The sequence below is a fragment of the Mauremys mutica genome, chromosome 7 (assembly GCF_020497125.1).
Source record: "Mauremys mutica isolate MM-2020 ecotype Southern chromosome 7, ASM2049712v1, whole genome shotgun sequence".
Classification (NCBI taxonomy): domain Eukaryota; kingdom Metazoa; phylum Chordata; order Testudines; family Geoemydidae; genus Mauremys; species Mauremys mutica.
This window is the reverse complement of record NC_059078.1, coordinates 76808560-76823862: the sequence shown is the minus strand read 5'-3', so window position 1 is coordinate 76823862 and position 15303 is coordinate 76808560. Positions and strand designations below refer to the sequence as shown.

Here is a 15303-nt window from a genome sequence, read left to right as displayed (position 1 = left end):
GCCATGTGGCTGAGATCAGTGGCATTCTTTACATGGGGATTCACCTGAGTTCCCCATGCAGGACAGGAGGAGGAGGAAGATGATTTGGAAACTGGCCTGCTATTAAGGGGGCTTGGCTAGTAGAGTGCAAGGGGATGAGCATTTGAGTCCAGAAGAGAAACTGCTCAGACGAGGGAATATGGGAGGGGTTGCTGATGAACTGGATATGAAAAATATGTTTTTTCCTCAACTGGAGGAGATATGAGCCTGAACACACCTGTGCAGTCCAGAATGAGAGTGCCCTGATCAGAACCCCACTACTACTCCAGCTTTTCTTCACACAGATGTTAAGCATATTGCAAAAATTAAAACCTTTGACAGTGTTGTGATCACTGACCAGTTTCTGATTCCATGTGGCTTAGGCTTCTGTCAGCATACAAAATAAAACCCCATTAGATGAGCTTGGAAATATATACCCACCACTGTTTTTACATTTAAGCTTTTGATATATTAAGTATTCACAGAGTGTTCCAGTTTACTTTTTCAGGATATAAATCAAATGTTGAAAAGCTGTCTGAACCTGAATCTTGAAACTATCTCTTGGATAGACTATTACAATTATTCTTCTATAAGATCCTCACAACTGTTCTATTAATTTGAAAAACTCTTCAAGGTTATTTCAGCGATCTACTGCTCCCATTACATGTCTAAATATAAAGCAACCAGAGTGGAAATATTTCTCCTGAATCTGCTCAGAATTTCTAGAGTCACATTTATGAGTACATAATGATATGACTGCCTTTTACAGTACTGTCTATGAATGATGTATGGCTCCAGCACTTGGAACTCTATTAACAGCTTTTTACAGCACAAAGAGAAAATTCCATTATGCTGATGCTACTTAATAAAATAGAGTGGTAATGAGATGACAACAGCATTTGCACATTCTCTCAAGCTTTTGACTTTTACTGCACTTTTCACCTGTCTGACAGAAAAGATTTAGCTGCATCAGTTAACAGAAGAGGTGTTGGAGAAAATCCACTCTGAACAGATTAGAGTATCATCATCATTCAGACTAAAACACAGCAACACTTATTTTAATTTCCCCTACTTCCCACTGAAGAGAGAAGAGGAAGTCAGTTAACATCCACAAAGATATAGTGAGGACTGCTCCATTCTCCCCATGCTTTAGTGAGTTGTCATTGTTCTGGCTACAACTCCCTCAGCTGTCCTACTCGCCAATCAGCTGAAGAGTTGCTGCTGAGTTGCCTGGGGAACTCCATAACTCCTGTCAAGATGCCAAGCGTGATATCTCCAGAACACTTCAATCCCTGCTGGTTTGGGTAATGATTGGCTAGGACCTTCAACTGAATGCTGGTATCTCACATGCCAATGCAGAATGGAGCACTAACATCAGGCCTCACCATCAACTTCCTTTTTTGACTGTTCACCTGATACTGCCCTTCTTCTTTTGCAATTTCTCATGGAGAAAATATGCTTTATTACATGTTAAAAGACAACATGTGTATTGAAAGTAGCAATTTTATTTGAGTTAAAATTATTTACAAAAACCCAAAGACATACTTCATGAAACTCGTACAAACTATTTTTCCTGCCGTTGGCTTTTGCTCCAAAGATCACAGCTGAGAAATACTGTATAAAATAAAAATAGGATTGGATTCAGAAAAGTACTCTACCGTTCTAATTTCCAATTGAGAGTATTTACACAAATATTTACAATGGAAAAAAAGTTACTTTAAATTTTTAATTTGCAAGTTGGCCTCAAGTACCCTTTAATGCAGAGTTATTTGAGGGTTTAAACACACAAAAAATGCACTGCAGTTCACAGGGTGATTTCTCCCCCCCACCCTCAAAAAAAAAAATCTGTGTTCATCAGTGCTTGACAATTAGTTATCTAAAAAAAACTGTTAAACACTGAGGTAAATCAATTCCAATTCAAACAATTACCAGTGTAACAGAGAATCTTAGTTCCCCCCTGCCCTTTTTTTTTTTTTGGCATGAAATCTATATTTTATTATCTCTTGCCATCTGTCCACAGAAACTTAATTGTTTAATCTTTTTGAATTCTAACTACAAATGAAAAGCCATTAATTTAAAATCATATGACTAAACGGGCAAAACATATCCAATAAATTCATCCTGTCAGAAATAATTTACATATTTAATTTTACTAAGTTTCTCTTTCTATACTGAGATTTTTTACCCAAAGGGAAAACACAACTTCAAAATCCCTTCTAAGTTACACTGGTACACTAAATTTTTAGAAGGTGATGAGAGAAAATGCAAAAAGTTATGACCAACATAGGATTTTTGCCTCTAATCAGTTACTTCCTTACAGAATTCCCAACAATCTGCATTATCAAAAATAGGAAGACATAGAAGGCAGCCACTGTATGTAAAAAATTTTTACAGCTGGCACTGATACAAAAGCACGAGTTTGTAACTTTATACATGAAAATAACACAAGATCTAAAAGCATGTTAGATTTCCTGTTATTCCCCCTCATTATACATAGAGCTAATATTTTTTATGGCTTCAAGTTTTACAAATTCAGTGGAGTAACATGATGTAATTACCTATACAGGTATTTAAAAAATGTTGATGACACAGAACTCTTAAGAGTCTGCAAATATTCAAGACCAGCATAATAAAAATAATTACCAATTTTGCTGGTCTGAATAATGAGTGCAAGAAAAAACACCTATATTAAAAAAAAATCTAAATGTATTTTCTGGGATTTTTTGTTCCACTAAAGTCTCTAAACACAATGCTTTGTGAACTAGACCTCAACCTGAACAAAATCTTAACTATATCAGCATTTTAAGGCTTTGTGTTGTATGCATTTAACTTTGCCATACTACAGAAGAATGAAATAGAAAGATTATGTCAGCTGGAAACATTAATCCCCATTGGTGTTTTAGCTTCTTTACTGAATCGCCCCTAAAACATCCAATTTCTTTTTATTGAGTATTATAAAATATATCTTAAATGCTCCCTTGTAACAAATCAAAACAGCATTTCAAAGTTTTTGCTTAGTATGAAGTGTAAACTACCCTGGGATTGAACATTATTTCACTATGTCCTTTAACAGGGCACAACTCTTTACAGTTACTGCATTTTTTGATAATATACCCTTAAACTGCTTGATGCGTTTATGTTTTTGTATGCCTTTTAGAACTATGAAGCGTTATGGTCTATCAGCTTACAGTATATGGGCCATGACAGTTTTAGAACTGAGAAGTAGTTCAACCACCTAATTTCAATCAAAACAGTATAAAAATATAAACAATCCAATCCTTGCCTCTTTGGATTCCAACAATTTTAAATATAGACAGTAGTTAAAATCACCAAAGTATTTAAAAATTTATATTTTATGATTTTGGAATAATCGCGTAACAAAAAAGCAAGAGCAAATTAAACTCAAATAGGAGCGATACTGCTGTCCAGAACTTCTTTATTAGAACATTTGTTTGATACCTCAGTAGCTAAGCTGCCTTGCACCTGGCTGGCATGAAACAGTGGCTCAACAGTAAACAGCAGTTGCACTATCAGCAGCAAGTTTTTCCCCTTTAAACTTGTCATGAACGAAGCAGGAAAAAAAAAAAAAGGAGGGTAAACCCTGCCAAAAATATTTAAATACTGCACTGCATCAATTCTATATTTATTTTCTTCAGAACCTTTTCCCCTCATTTTTGATAGTTGCAGATTGATGTAATAACTGTCTTTTAGAAAATGCTGAATGCATGGTTAAGAGACCAGGTAGCCTTAAAAATCTGAACACGAATGACACAGATGAATGGTCTTGGTGTATCTTCAAGGACTTCTTTCATGATTCCTTCCTTTGTCTAAGGGTAGCTCCAGCATTAGAGTGCCTGCAGCGGAAGTTAAGTATCTAGCAGTGTTCCAAGTATTCAATCACCCTAGAGATAGATTTCTGGCCTGTTGTTCCAACAGCACACTGAAAACAAGCAATAGAAAACAGAAGAACAAAAAAAAGCATTTATGACACATTATAAAAATCTCAAAAAGCTCTGCTCAATTTAGAATTCACATTTAGTAAGACAAAATGTACTTTAGGCTGTGGTTCTGAAATATTTTCCATTCATATTCAAAGGGGAATAAGGAAGTGGTTTCCTTTCCATTTTCTAGGAAAATAAAGGGTTGGTAAATGGACATTCTGTATTAAAAATGAAGATATCACCCCCCCCCACGCCACGCACGCACAATAGAGCTAACTAGCAGAAGTGCTGGAAAGCTTTCATCAATATTAATATCACAAGTGTATGAGATAGGAAATGAAAGAGCAGTTTAAAGTACAAAAAGTAACCACATCTGGCAATCTTAAAAATATGCAATACTTACAGTAAGATTCATGAAACTGAGAAATTTTTTGAGCATTTCAGTCATTATTGAGAAGTCCCCTTCAGGTAAGTATTCCCTCACAGTTGTCACATTGATCTGAGGAAGTCAAACATCTCTTTTAAGTTACAAAATATTTTTTGAGCATTGCAATTAACATTATGTGTGGTGTAATAGTATCTCCTCCTCGCCCTCCAATGTTTTTCTGAGCTGCTTATTGCTGTAGTTTCTACACTTGAAGTCTCTCACTACGCATAAGATTTCCACACAATCCCTACTGGGAAAGGAGCCTCAAGGATGATTTCTCACGACTAAGCCCTCTAGCCACAGAACTTGCTACAGGTTTTTATACATAACATTTTAAGTCAAGTCAGACTGCCCAGGATTCTTGAAGGCTAAAGAGATAGACAAAAGTATCCTACCGACAGGGTGAGAACTGTCCTTTCCAGTGGAATAATATTCCTTAAGGGCTGAGAAATACTGACCTTGCACTTGTCACTGTTCCAGAACTGATAATTATAAAATAAATCAGCAAGAAGCTGCAGAACAGTGCTCTTCAGACCATATCTAAACTCACTGTATATCTTGACAAGTCTGATACCTAGTCAAAAAATCATCCACTTCTTTTCTTTCTGAACACAACTAAGCATATGCAGTACTAAATTTTTATTTATGCTTAGAACTCTGAATTCCTAAATTTTAAGTTTCAGCTCTGAAGAATGTTTCCCAATCTGATAGAGGTGATCATCTTCAAAGAATGTGGGCATGTACAAATTTGGCATTCTAAAAATCACTGGCAAAAATGAAATTCCTTGGACTATGACAGAACAATATGAAAAACTAACGTTTAGCTCATATAGAAACTACTGAAACACAGTGAGTTTACAATTATAAAACATTTTCACCAATTTCCTTCTTTTCCAGAATAAATTCAGCTATGGGCTGAGACTAAACACAAGAAAAAACAGCCTGCAATATTATCAATTATTATTGCACTAAAAATATATAGTAAGTGAAGACCGGTTTAGAATGGAGTATTTCTGAAAACCTTGTGCTGAGCTATATTTGCACCAACATGACCCTCCAAACATAGTAAACTTACACAAAAACTTAACAAAATCACTTCATGACTGCAAGTGGCTATTTCAATGAACATTTACAACCAATTTAGAATGAGTCATTGACTCATTTCCTTACTGGACTCTCCTGGCAGAGACAGCCCAGAAGCAGTGCTGTGTACGAGGCCACGATGCAGTCTTCCATGTGCTTCCCAGCATGTTGAAGGGCTGCAAAAGTAAAAGAAATTGCTTACACAGTACATACAATTTACAAAGAAGTTTCTTTTCTTATTAGAAATATATCTAAATTGTTCAGTGTCACTTCAAAGAATTACATTATTGTAGAACAAAAGTAAATTCCTTCCGCAGCTAAGGTATCTCAAAGGACTTTACAAAACTAAGTTATATGCAAAATATAACATATACTTAAACATGGCAGCCATTACATACTGAGCAATCTCACGTGGCCTGGGATAGCGGAACTAATTACCAGTAGGGAATATTGGTCCAAACATCAGGATTATTCACTATGCTCTATTAAACATAATACTACCACAAGTAAGGTGCACACACAATACAAAACACCACCACCAATATAGAAATACATGTGAACCTGGAAGGAATACCATCCTCCCTCCAACTCATCTAAACGTCAGTTATCCTTCATGTATTTTCTTTAATATTACTAATATAGTATCTTCCAGCTAGTGACTGAGAAGACTTTTGGGCACACCTTGGACCAAGCACTAGAAGACAAACTATAAGTGGGGAGAAGGGAGGAAGAGAACAGAGAGGAAGTGTAGGTGGTGAGACAGGGAAGACAGGCAGATAGATTTCCTGTCTCACTTTTCAGCTCCACTGTTTGGAGGGGAAGGAATGTGCTGGAAAGGGGCAGGCAAATGAAAGGAGATGGTGCATCTGAAGATCTTCATTCTCCAGAGATGGAGCAGGTCCATGGCCACCCGGCCCTGGAGATACCAGAGCTCCTGGGAGAAATTCCTCAAGGATGGAGGGCACGAAGCCTTGAAACATTTCCATATACAAATTTTAGCTGCATCTGCAAGTGAATGGGGATTGGGAGGGTGTGGAGAGATAAAGACTGTCTGGTGTGGCACACAGGGAAAAAAGTGAGTAGGGATGAGGAAAGATTCTGAGGGACATACAGAAATATTGTGGGAATAGAAAGGCATCGAGGAAAAGGGAAATGTGGAGATGCAATACAGTGGAAGAGAAATAAACATGGGACCTAAGGAAGAGGCAAAGAGTTTAGCAGAAAAACTAAATGAAGTGAGAAAAGCAAAAAGGAGAGAGAATAGGAGAAATGAAAAGGAAGAGAGAGACTATTAAATAAAGGGAAAAAAGGAAGACAGACCAATTTCAAGTTTAACAATAAGCTCAGGCAAGTGTCCAGATGGCCACCAGAACATTATGTAGGAAATATTACTGTATTAATGTGTCAATGAAACGAAGGCTTCAGGAAATAATCTAAATTGAGGTCAGGATCCAACAAAGTGAAAAAGAGTATTATTGCTTCCTTCACTCCTCATACTCCACAGCAACTAAAATGCTTTGTTCAAAACTTTTCAGAAGTTTCACATGTGGATAGACACCAAGATGAGGACACTTCAGCCCAAGGGGTTATAACATCACTGGAAGGAGATTAGAATGGAAATTCTTATGCAATCTTCACTACAGAGGCAGCTATATTGCAATCATACAGCTCCTCCCCCGCCCCTCTTCAGCTGACCAAAGCCAACTGATATACCTTTATTAAGGTCAAGTTCTTCATCATCCTCTTCCTTCTTATCTTTCTCTTCAGTATTATCTGCCTTTTCTGTGGAGACCCACTGAATCTCTCCACTCGTCTCTTGCCATTCTCCACTCTTATCATGCTGTGCAGTAGGAGCTTCTTTGATCAACTCATCTGTCTGGCTCTCTGCCAGCTGTGCTGCTCGTTCACGTTCAAGGAATAGCTAGTAGGAAAATTTGAGGAGACATTCAGTTATAGGCCAAATCCTAAACAATACACTAATATTCTGAAATGTAATTTCCCCTTCCCATGCATACACCTTCCCATAGTTTTATTCTTCAATATTAGTCTTATTAATGGCATTGGAGGAAAGGATTAGAATTCAAAACTATCTTGACAGATGGAGAAGTGGTCTAAATTAAACAGGATGAAGTTCAATAAGGACAAATGCAAAAGTACTACACTTACGAAGGAATACTCAGTTGCACAAATACAAAATGGGAAATGACTGCCTAGCAAGGAGTACTGCAGAAAAGGATCTGGGTGGGATACTGGATCAAACTAAATATGGCTCAACAATCCAATACTGTTGCAAAAAGGCAAACATCATTCTGGGATGTCAGTAGGAGTGTTGTAAGCAAGACAGGAGAGAAGTAATTCTCCCACTCCACTTAGCACTGAAAGTTTTCAAGTGAATACAAAGAAAAAGATAAACTATTCTTAGCTACTGAGGACAGGACAAGAAGCAATGGGCTTAAACTGCAGCTAGAGAGATTTAAGTTCGACATTAGGAAAAACTTCCTAACTGCAAGAGTAGTTAAGCACTGGAACAAAATCACTGGAGGTTTTTAAGAACAGGTTAGACAAAGACATCAAGCATGATCTAGAGAATACTTAGTCCTGCCTCAGTGCAGGGGCCTGCACTGAATGACCTATCAAGGTCCCATCAAGTCCCACAATTCTATGATCATTATCCTCTTTTTAAAAGGATTATACATATTCATGACAAATAAGGGTGGAATGCCCCATGGTAAAGATCAAAGGCAACCTGATTCACCACTTTGAAGGATAAAAATACAAGTTAATATCATGATTTGAGTCAGAAACCTTTTCCTGAACAACAAATACAAATTTTTCTTTGAGACACTGGAATACCCCAACTGCGCTTTTCATTTGTAAAATGTTCAGGATGATATTACTTTTATAGGAATATCTGCATTTAACTTATTTTCCTGTTCTCCTCCACCCTTCCTTTTACATCCTACAAATTCATAGTCTTTTCCCTGTAATCTCTATTTTTTGTTCCCTCCTAATTCCTGTTTTAGTTTATTTTTATACCAATTTTTTGCCCCTCCCTTAAGTTTCTCCAGCTCTCCAAAATGATCCACTCCATGCATGAGTAGAGCAACAAAGATCAACTAACAAGTTATGTACTGGGGCTGCTGGATAAGTGGTAAGCTCCCTCTTTGTACTTCAATTCTGAGTCTGTTAACTTCTAGAACACCTTTTTGAGAGGCCCTTTGCAAACAGGTGTATATTTAGGCATTGTTCTTTGCTATTACTCTGTGTAGTACTTTGATAACTGATGTCTGTTGTATCTGTAGTATACCCACACATGACACACAACAGGTTTCTGAATAAAACAAAATTGTGACTTCAGTTTCACAACTGGGAAAAAATATCAACCTGCAAGAAACAGCAAAAATCTGAAAGTGACCTCAAATTATCGCAACATATACACTTATCTATCACAAACTGGAGCTGAAGTTGCTAAATGGGTTTTAATTCACACCTTTAGTAATTTCAGAGGAAGTCTGTATACAGACATATCTTTCAGATTGTCCTGTTTCAGTTTAATTACAATCACTCACTCAATCCAAAATAAGAGTATCCATACACAGACTAGCATTGAAATAATTAAAGGTGTGAATTAAAATCCATTTAGCACCTTCAACTACAGTTTGTGCCTGATAAGCCAATACAGAGTGTGAGCCTGCTTCACAATGGAATAATTCTTCATGGCTTTTTTTTTTTTAAATGATTTAGTCAATGTGATAATCAAATGGAGTAATCTGCACATCCTGATGCATTGAAACTGATATTCTGAAGCTGTTGTGATGCATACTATATATCGATAAACAACGTTATGTCAAAGTAAATTTCTTAAAATTCAATAAAGATGTAATTTTGAAAATCCATTCATGGAAAGAGGTATGTAAGACAAATGTAGCTCAGGATATTGTACTAGAACTACAGCAGGTTTAAACAAAACTAGAAATAAATCGGATGCAAAAAATGCTTTAGTGTAAATGAAAGCAGCCTTTTGGTGTCAGAAATAATGGTACTACTATCCTTATATGGAAAACAGCTTCTGCACTGGGCACTGAAAAAAGAGAAAGTATTGTAACTGGATCACTAAGTGAAAGCTATGGGGGAAAAAACCACAATAGGTTCTGCATTTTGTAAGGTTCACAGGAATTTAAAAACCTTTGACATGACACTACCGCTTGCTAACACACATTTCTGCCATAAGCAAGTAACTTCAATATTACATGGAGAACTATTTTGCGACTAAAGTTGCTACTTACCTGTACTAAAGCCTGAACAGCATCAATCTGACCAGTTATCTTTATGCTATCATCCCCTTCTCCTGAACAGAATGAATCAAAAGAACATGATGTTTCCATATTGACAAGACAGTGTCTATTCCGAGCACTATACTCTACCAGATTGATCAGCAGACCCAAGCCCTGGAAGAATTAAAGTCAAAGAAGATTATACACAATGAAGAAAAAAAGGATCCAAATAAAAGAATCTTATTGGTCAGTGCATCTCATAAATACTATTTTTATACTTTGTGTGTGTGGTGCTCACCGAGGTATGGGCACTCTTATCAAATGGTCTGATGTACAGAATATGGCCCAAAAAAACATTAGAATCAGAAGTTAAGTTCCAACATCCATATTTAGGCACCTGAATAAGTGGCCAGATTTTCAAGAATGCTGAGTACAAAGCATCTCTGAGCACTTTTGAAGCTGTGGCCCCTTATTTATAATAGAGATTTAGGAGCCTAACTTTTGGCTTGCTTTTTTGAAAAACTTGACCAATGCATTTTATCTTTTGCAATTTATGTAGATTTACTTCAGTACTGTCAAAAGAGAAGCAAAGTAGATTCAAACAAAACCTGTCCCAAACTGATTACATATACTGTACTTCTAAACTTGAATGGACACTGAAATGAGACAGCTATTTTCTTCTAAAGTGAGTCTAAGATGATGTCTCTTGTTCACCCAATTAACAGTGGACTTTTACCACATTAAATACATATGGATTACTTCTTCAAAAATTTTGTACTGCAGGGCTCCCATTTCATTCTAAATTCTCACTTTGTACTGTCAAACATCTGTTTGTAAAAAAAAAAAAAAGCTTCTAGGCATTCTATGTGCACACACAGTGACCTAATCTTTAAAAGCTGTTACATGTAGTCACAATGGGCACCTTAAAAATCCTTTTACAGTGCCAAGTTTATTCCTTCAAATGCAGTGTTGGTTACTCCTGAAATTTTTATTTTTGTTTAGGCACCAAATCCTTAAGTCATTTTCTTAGACCATACACAGGAAATGCTTCCACTGACTTCAATGTGACATTTTCTTGAGAAAAAGCTCAGTAAAAACTTTTGAATATGGCTGTCATCATGAAAAACTGAAGTAGTTCAATACACATAAGATTAGGGCAAACTCATTCTTTAGATTAATGAAACAAAGGGTCTTTTTACTACTCTTAGTTTAAAGAATGCTATCTTACCAACACCCGAATATCAAATCTCTGTTCTTGAGGTAGGAACTTTGGAACCTGAAGCACACAATTCATAGCTGTGCCTATCAGACCATCTTGTTCACCCGTTTTTGTGCTGCCCCACTCTGTTAAAAAAAAGAATGTGGTCAAGCTTCTAAATTTGTAAACAATTTTTTAAATATCATGCAAACATTAGTAAAACAAATCTTTTCTAAAAACCAATTAGCATCCTTTGTCCAAGACACTTCTCTTATTAACAATCTATTTCCCAGTCCTTATCTAATTTCTAGTGACAGTTACTGGTCACTGTATTGCTAAGATCCAACATACATGAGCAAATACTATAGAACTTAGGAGGTTAAACATGGTTGGTAGGAATGGCCTACCTTATACTGTTTGATATACAAGAGCAAGCTCTGTAAAGATCCCTTACCATTATCATTTGTTAAGTTAAGTAAGACACCAATGATGGCCCTCATGCAATCTTCCACTGCTTTACCCACATGGTTAGTTACATTCTGGTGAGGCAAAGGCTTGCTGTATGGTAAACAGATGCTGTCTTCAGCACGGTTATATCGCTGGATCAATTCCTCACAATGCTGCAATGCTCTGAAGATGGAAAATGCAGAGAAGACATAATTAACTAACTAACAGTACTAGGGCATTTTATCTTTCATTATATGTGCATGATGAAGAAAATGATATAAATGTGATGTCTATGCAAAATGTGTTCTATATTATCTAAATGTACTCTAAAATTAATTTTTATTCTGTACTTGCCAGAGTTAATTACCTCCATTTCACAGTAATGAAATAAATGCCAACTGACTTTCCACCAAGATACAATGCACTTCATCACAACTCTAGACTATAGCTTGATTCTTTACTTTAGATCAAGTTTATGTGGCATAACATAAAATTTAATGAATTTCAGCAGAGTTACAGATAAAATTGGGAAAATGCAGTTGAGAACCAGGATCTAAATCACAAACACACAAAAGTCTAAATATAACACTACATAGCAGATTTTTTTTTTGAAGTACTCACTCAAGATATCTGATTTACCTGCCAACCATGCTTGAGATACTAATACCAAAGTATGCTTTCATTGGCTAGTTAGGGTCAGATTCTCAGCCCAGTTTTATCTCCTTTGCACCCTCTGAGTGGCATGAAAGGGATACAATCTAGTAGCAACTGGCCAGTTGAGAATTTCTCCAAATTCCACAGATGGCAAAGTGTAGAGAAGAACAGAATTCCACTATGCCAATTCTAAGCTGGTATGTGGTCCCCTTTGGAATATAGCCAGCTTCTCTCACTTGTATCAGAACCCAGGCAGCTTGCAAATCAGGTAACCAGCATGAGCTTCCTAATGGTCCACACCTCATATTCCCAGAAAAAGTCTTGGCACAGAAAGGAATTTGGCACATATTTACTGTTTTTCTTATGAAGAGAAATAGTAGCAACGTAAGAGTTTTATTCTAAATTATTTTAACATTATTGATTTTCTTTTAGCTATGTTTACACTGGCCTCTCTCTCTCCCCGACCCCCATTCAATTTCCCACCATTGCGAGCACTAGTGTAGAGCAAGAGCTCCAGGCAAGTGATAGTATTTTGTCTATATTCACTTAGCTACTACCATTTCAGTTCCACAGGTTGTAGCAATATTTGGAAATTCTAGGGGAATAAGTATACGCTGTAGCCATGGCCTGTTTTTATTTTTGTCACACCATGTACAAGAAAGCCTGAAATATCATTTTATGATAACTTACTTAGCTGATGAGACTATGAGCTGAGAGTCTTTATATGCTATCAAGTAGCTTTGATTCTCTGGGTTATGCACAGTTACCTAAAAAGGAAAAAAAACAGTATTAGGATTAACCTTTTGTTGGAAGAGGGAAGGATCAGTGAACACACAATATTTTTCTTCTTTACTCACCACTATATTTCCTCATCAATCAGAAGGCAAGACTGAAATTGCCACTTGAAAACCTCATTCTCCATGAGCATTTTTACCTTTTTTGTGACAGTATTTTCCTATGATTTTATCTTGTACCTGGCCCTACAGAACACCACAGAATGCCCATCTCGGTAAGGTCGTACAGAACCCCACCATTTCATTTTGCAGACCAAGTCTCACACAAATCCAACTCTAGTATCATAAACAGAGAAACTCTGTGAAATAATGCAGCAGAAAAAAATTAATCAATTATCCCATCAGAAAGACAGCATATCTGCTCATACTTACACTTTCTAAGACCCGTAAACATCTTTCTGCTCCCCATAACGAAGCAACCAATTTCTCTTCACTTTCGTCACTGCTTAGGTGATCCACACATTCTTTGACTAAATAATAAAGAGAGCAGCATTAAAGAGGTCTTTCTGAAATCTGTACTTGGAAAGGTACAAAGAGCAATGCATATAGTAACAGAAATTCTCCCAATATCTCACCAACCCTATTTGTCACATTTTTACCAAGTTGCTTTATTTACAGGAGTGCGATGATTATGAAATGAATTAGTATTTCAAAAATACTATTTTTCAAACGTTCTATTTATCACAGTAATTTTTTTTAAAGAAGCTCTTTTTTAAAGACATTATTTAAAAAAAAATATTTTTAGTATGGTCTCAGACATTTTATGTATGCCAAAGTAACACAAAACATCAACTGCCAAACCATAATGATGTGAATACTACTATTTAAAAGATGGAAAACACTTAAATAGGTTTGTCAAGAAGAGAAAAAAAACAAGTTTATTTTTCTATTGACCAAGAAGAGATTCTGCATCAAACTCCTATGGCACAGAACTTTAGATTACTCAGCACATTTTATAGTATTAAAGAAGCAGAGATATCTAACACTGTACAATACAAACCTTTTGAAGTGAAAACAAAAAACAGACAAGGAATTAGCAAGCTTGCATCTCAAAAGTCTCAGCACCAGCTCATTGCTTTTTTACTTTATTTTACCCAATTTCAAGAGCTAGCTTCTCCAACTCATTGGTATTTGTTTCAACAGATGCCTTCCTTCCCATATTTTCACCGCACTTTGAGCAAAGTGCACCTACAAATATCGTTAAAGGAGCTCAAACTCATGTCTTTTTGAAGAGCTAGCTTTCTCTGGACTGTCTTGGAAAGAAAATGTGTCCAGAATAGGAGACAGTATTCTAGAAGGGGATATCACTGGTGCTTTGTGAAGTAACAGAATTCCAATACCCAGACATAGTATATATGTAAGACAACTCCTCAAAACCCGAACTCCTAAGTTGCCCAACTGGTATCCTATTATCCAGCTGAAACAACAACACAGACCCATTATCTATTTAGAATTCAATCTGTTTTCAATGCAACTTCCTACACTTTAATAAGGCATTAATTTTTCCCAACAATCTGATGTGGAATTTTAAATACTTTTTGATAGTTTAAGTAGAAGATACACATTTTTTCTTTCCTCTTACGATAACAGAAATTAAGAAAAGATGACGAATTAAGGGGAAATCTTATCGTCAAATCTATGTCTAATTCATTTATACTTTTCAGTGCATCAGAAACTAAACATATTCAAGATACCTTTATCTACAATATGATCAAGACCACCTAGAAGTCGCAGCTCTTCTTTAAACCAGTCCCCTGCTCGTTTTGAGGTGAGAGACAGTAGCGTCTCCATTGCCAAATGCCCAGTCTGAAAAAGTCAGAATCTAGAATTAGTAAAGTAATTCCATTACCAACAGCTATTGACAACTGCATCTTAGCATATAAAAATACCTTGTATTTAAAAAAATAACCGTAGGGTCTTTAAAATATGCAATAATTCTGAATCCATGAATTAACAAGAAGTTGTACTACTGTTTAGCTACAGAAATCATTTCATGAGTGAGCAACAGTCTGACAAGCATTACAAATGCCTCTCCTGTCCCGTAAGGCATCCATGCCACAAGTCTATTGGAAGCAATCGACTAGAGATGTGCAGAGTGAATCCTGTAGTTCAAACTCTATGTTTCTATGTTTTGGGGAACTTAAGAGTCATGGCTACTATCAAAATAAACTCATTTCAGTGTTTAACTCAAAGAACTGCATAAGCTCACTGGAAGTTTATTGTCCCATTACCTAACTGAACAAAAGTTCTCTGTGTAGAACAGCCACCAGAGGGAGCAAGCCAAACTGCCAAGTGTTTAAAAGAAGCTTGATTGAATACTGACAAGGGGAGAGCAAAAATACTTTTGCACTTTCATTTTTATATTTCTCAATTTTGCCAGTATTTTAAGAGAGTCAAACTGTCTCCTTTCATTTGCACTTCCTGTTATCAAACACCAAACTGAGGAAGGAAATGGCCAAATCAGCCA

General features: G+C 36.3%; 1 protein-coding gene across 1 annotated transcript in view; it reads right to left on the bottom strand.

Moving 5' to 3' along the window:
- Positions 1 to 1503: 1503 nt before the first annotated feature.
- WAPL (WAPL cohesin release factor) overlaps positions 1504 to 15303 on the bottom strand; it is a 120959-nt gene continuing 107159 nt past the window's right edge. The window contains exons 10-19 of the mRNA XM_045024405.1: positions 14531 to 14642; positions 13209 to 13306; positions 12733 to 12809; positions 11396 to 11571; positions 10972 to 11087; positions 9756 to 9917; positions 7183 to 7390; positions 5557 to 5645; positions 4363 to 4458; positions 1504 to 3958 (exon numbers count right to left, since the gene is read on the bottom strand). Of these exons, the coding sequence (XP_044880340.1) occupies positions 3893 to 3958; positions 4363 to 4458; positions 5557 to 5645; positions 7183 to 7390; positions 9756 to 9917; positions 10972 to 11087; positions 11396 to 11571; positions 12733 to 12809; positions 13209 to 13306; positions 14531 to 14642 (1200 nt within the window). The 3' untranslated portion in view covers positions 1504 to 3892. The remainder of the gene's footprint in view (positions 3959 to 4362; positions 4459 to 5556; positions 5646 to 7182; positions 7391 to 9755; positions 9918 to 10971; positions 11088 to 11395; positions 11572 to 12732; positions 12810 to 13208; positions 13307 to 14530; positions 14643 to 15303) is intronic.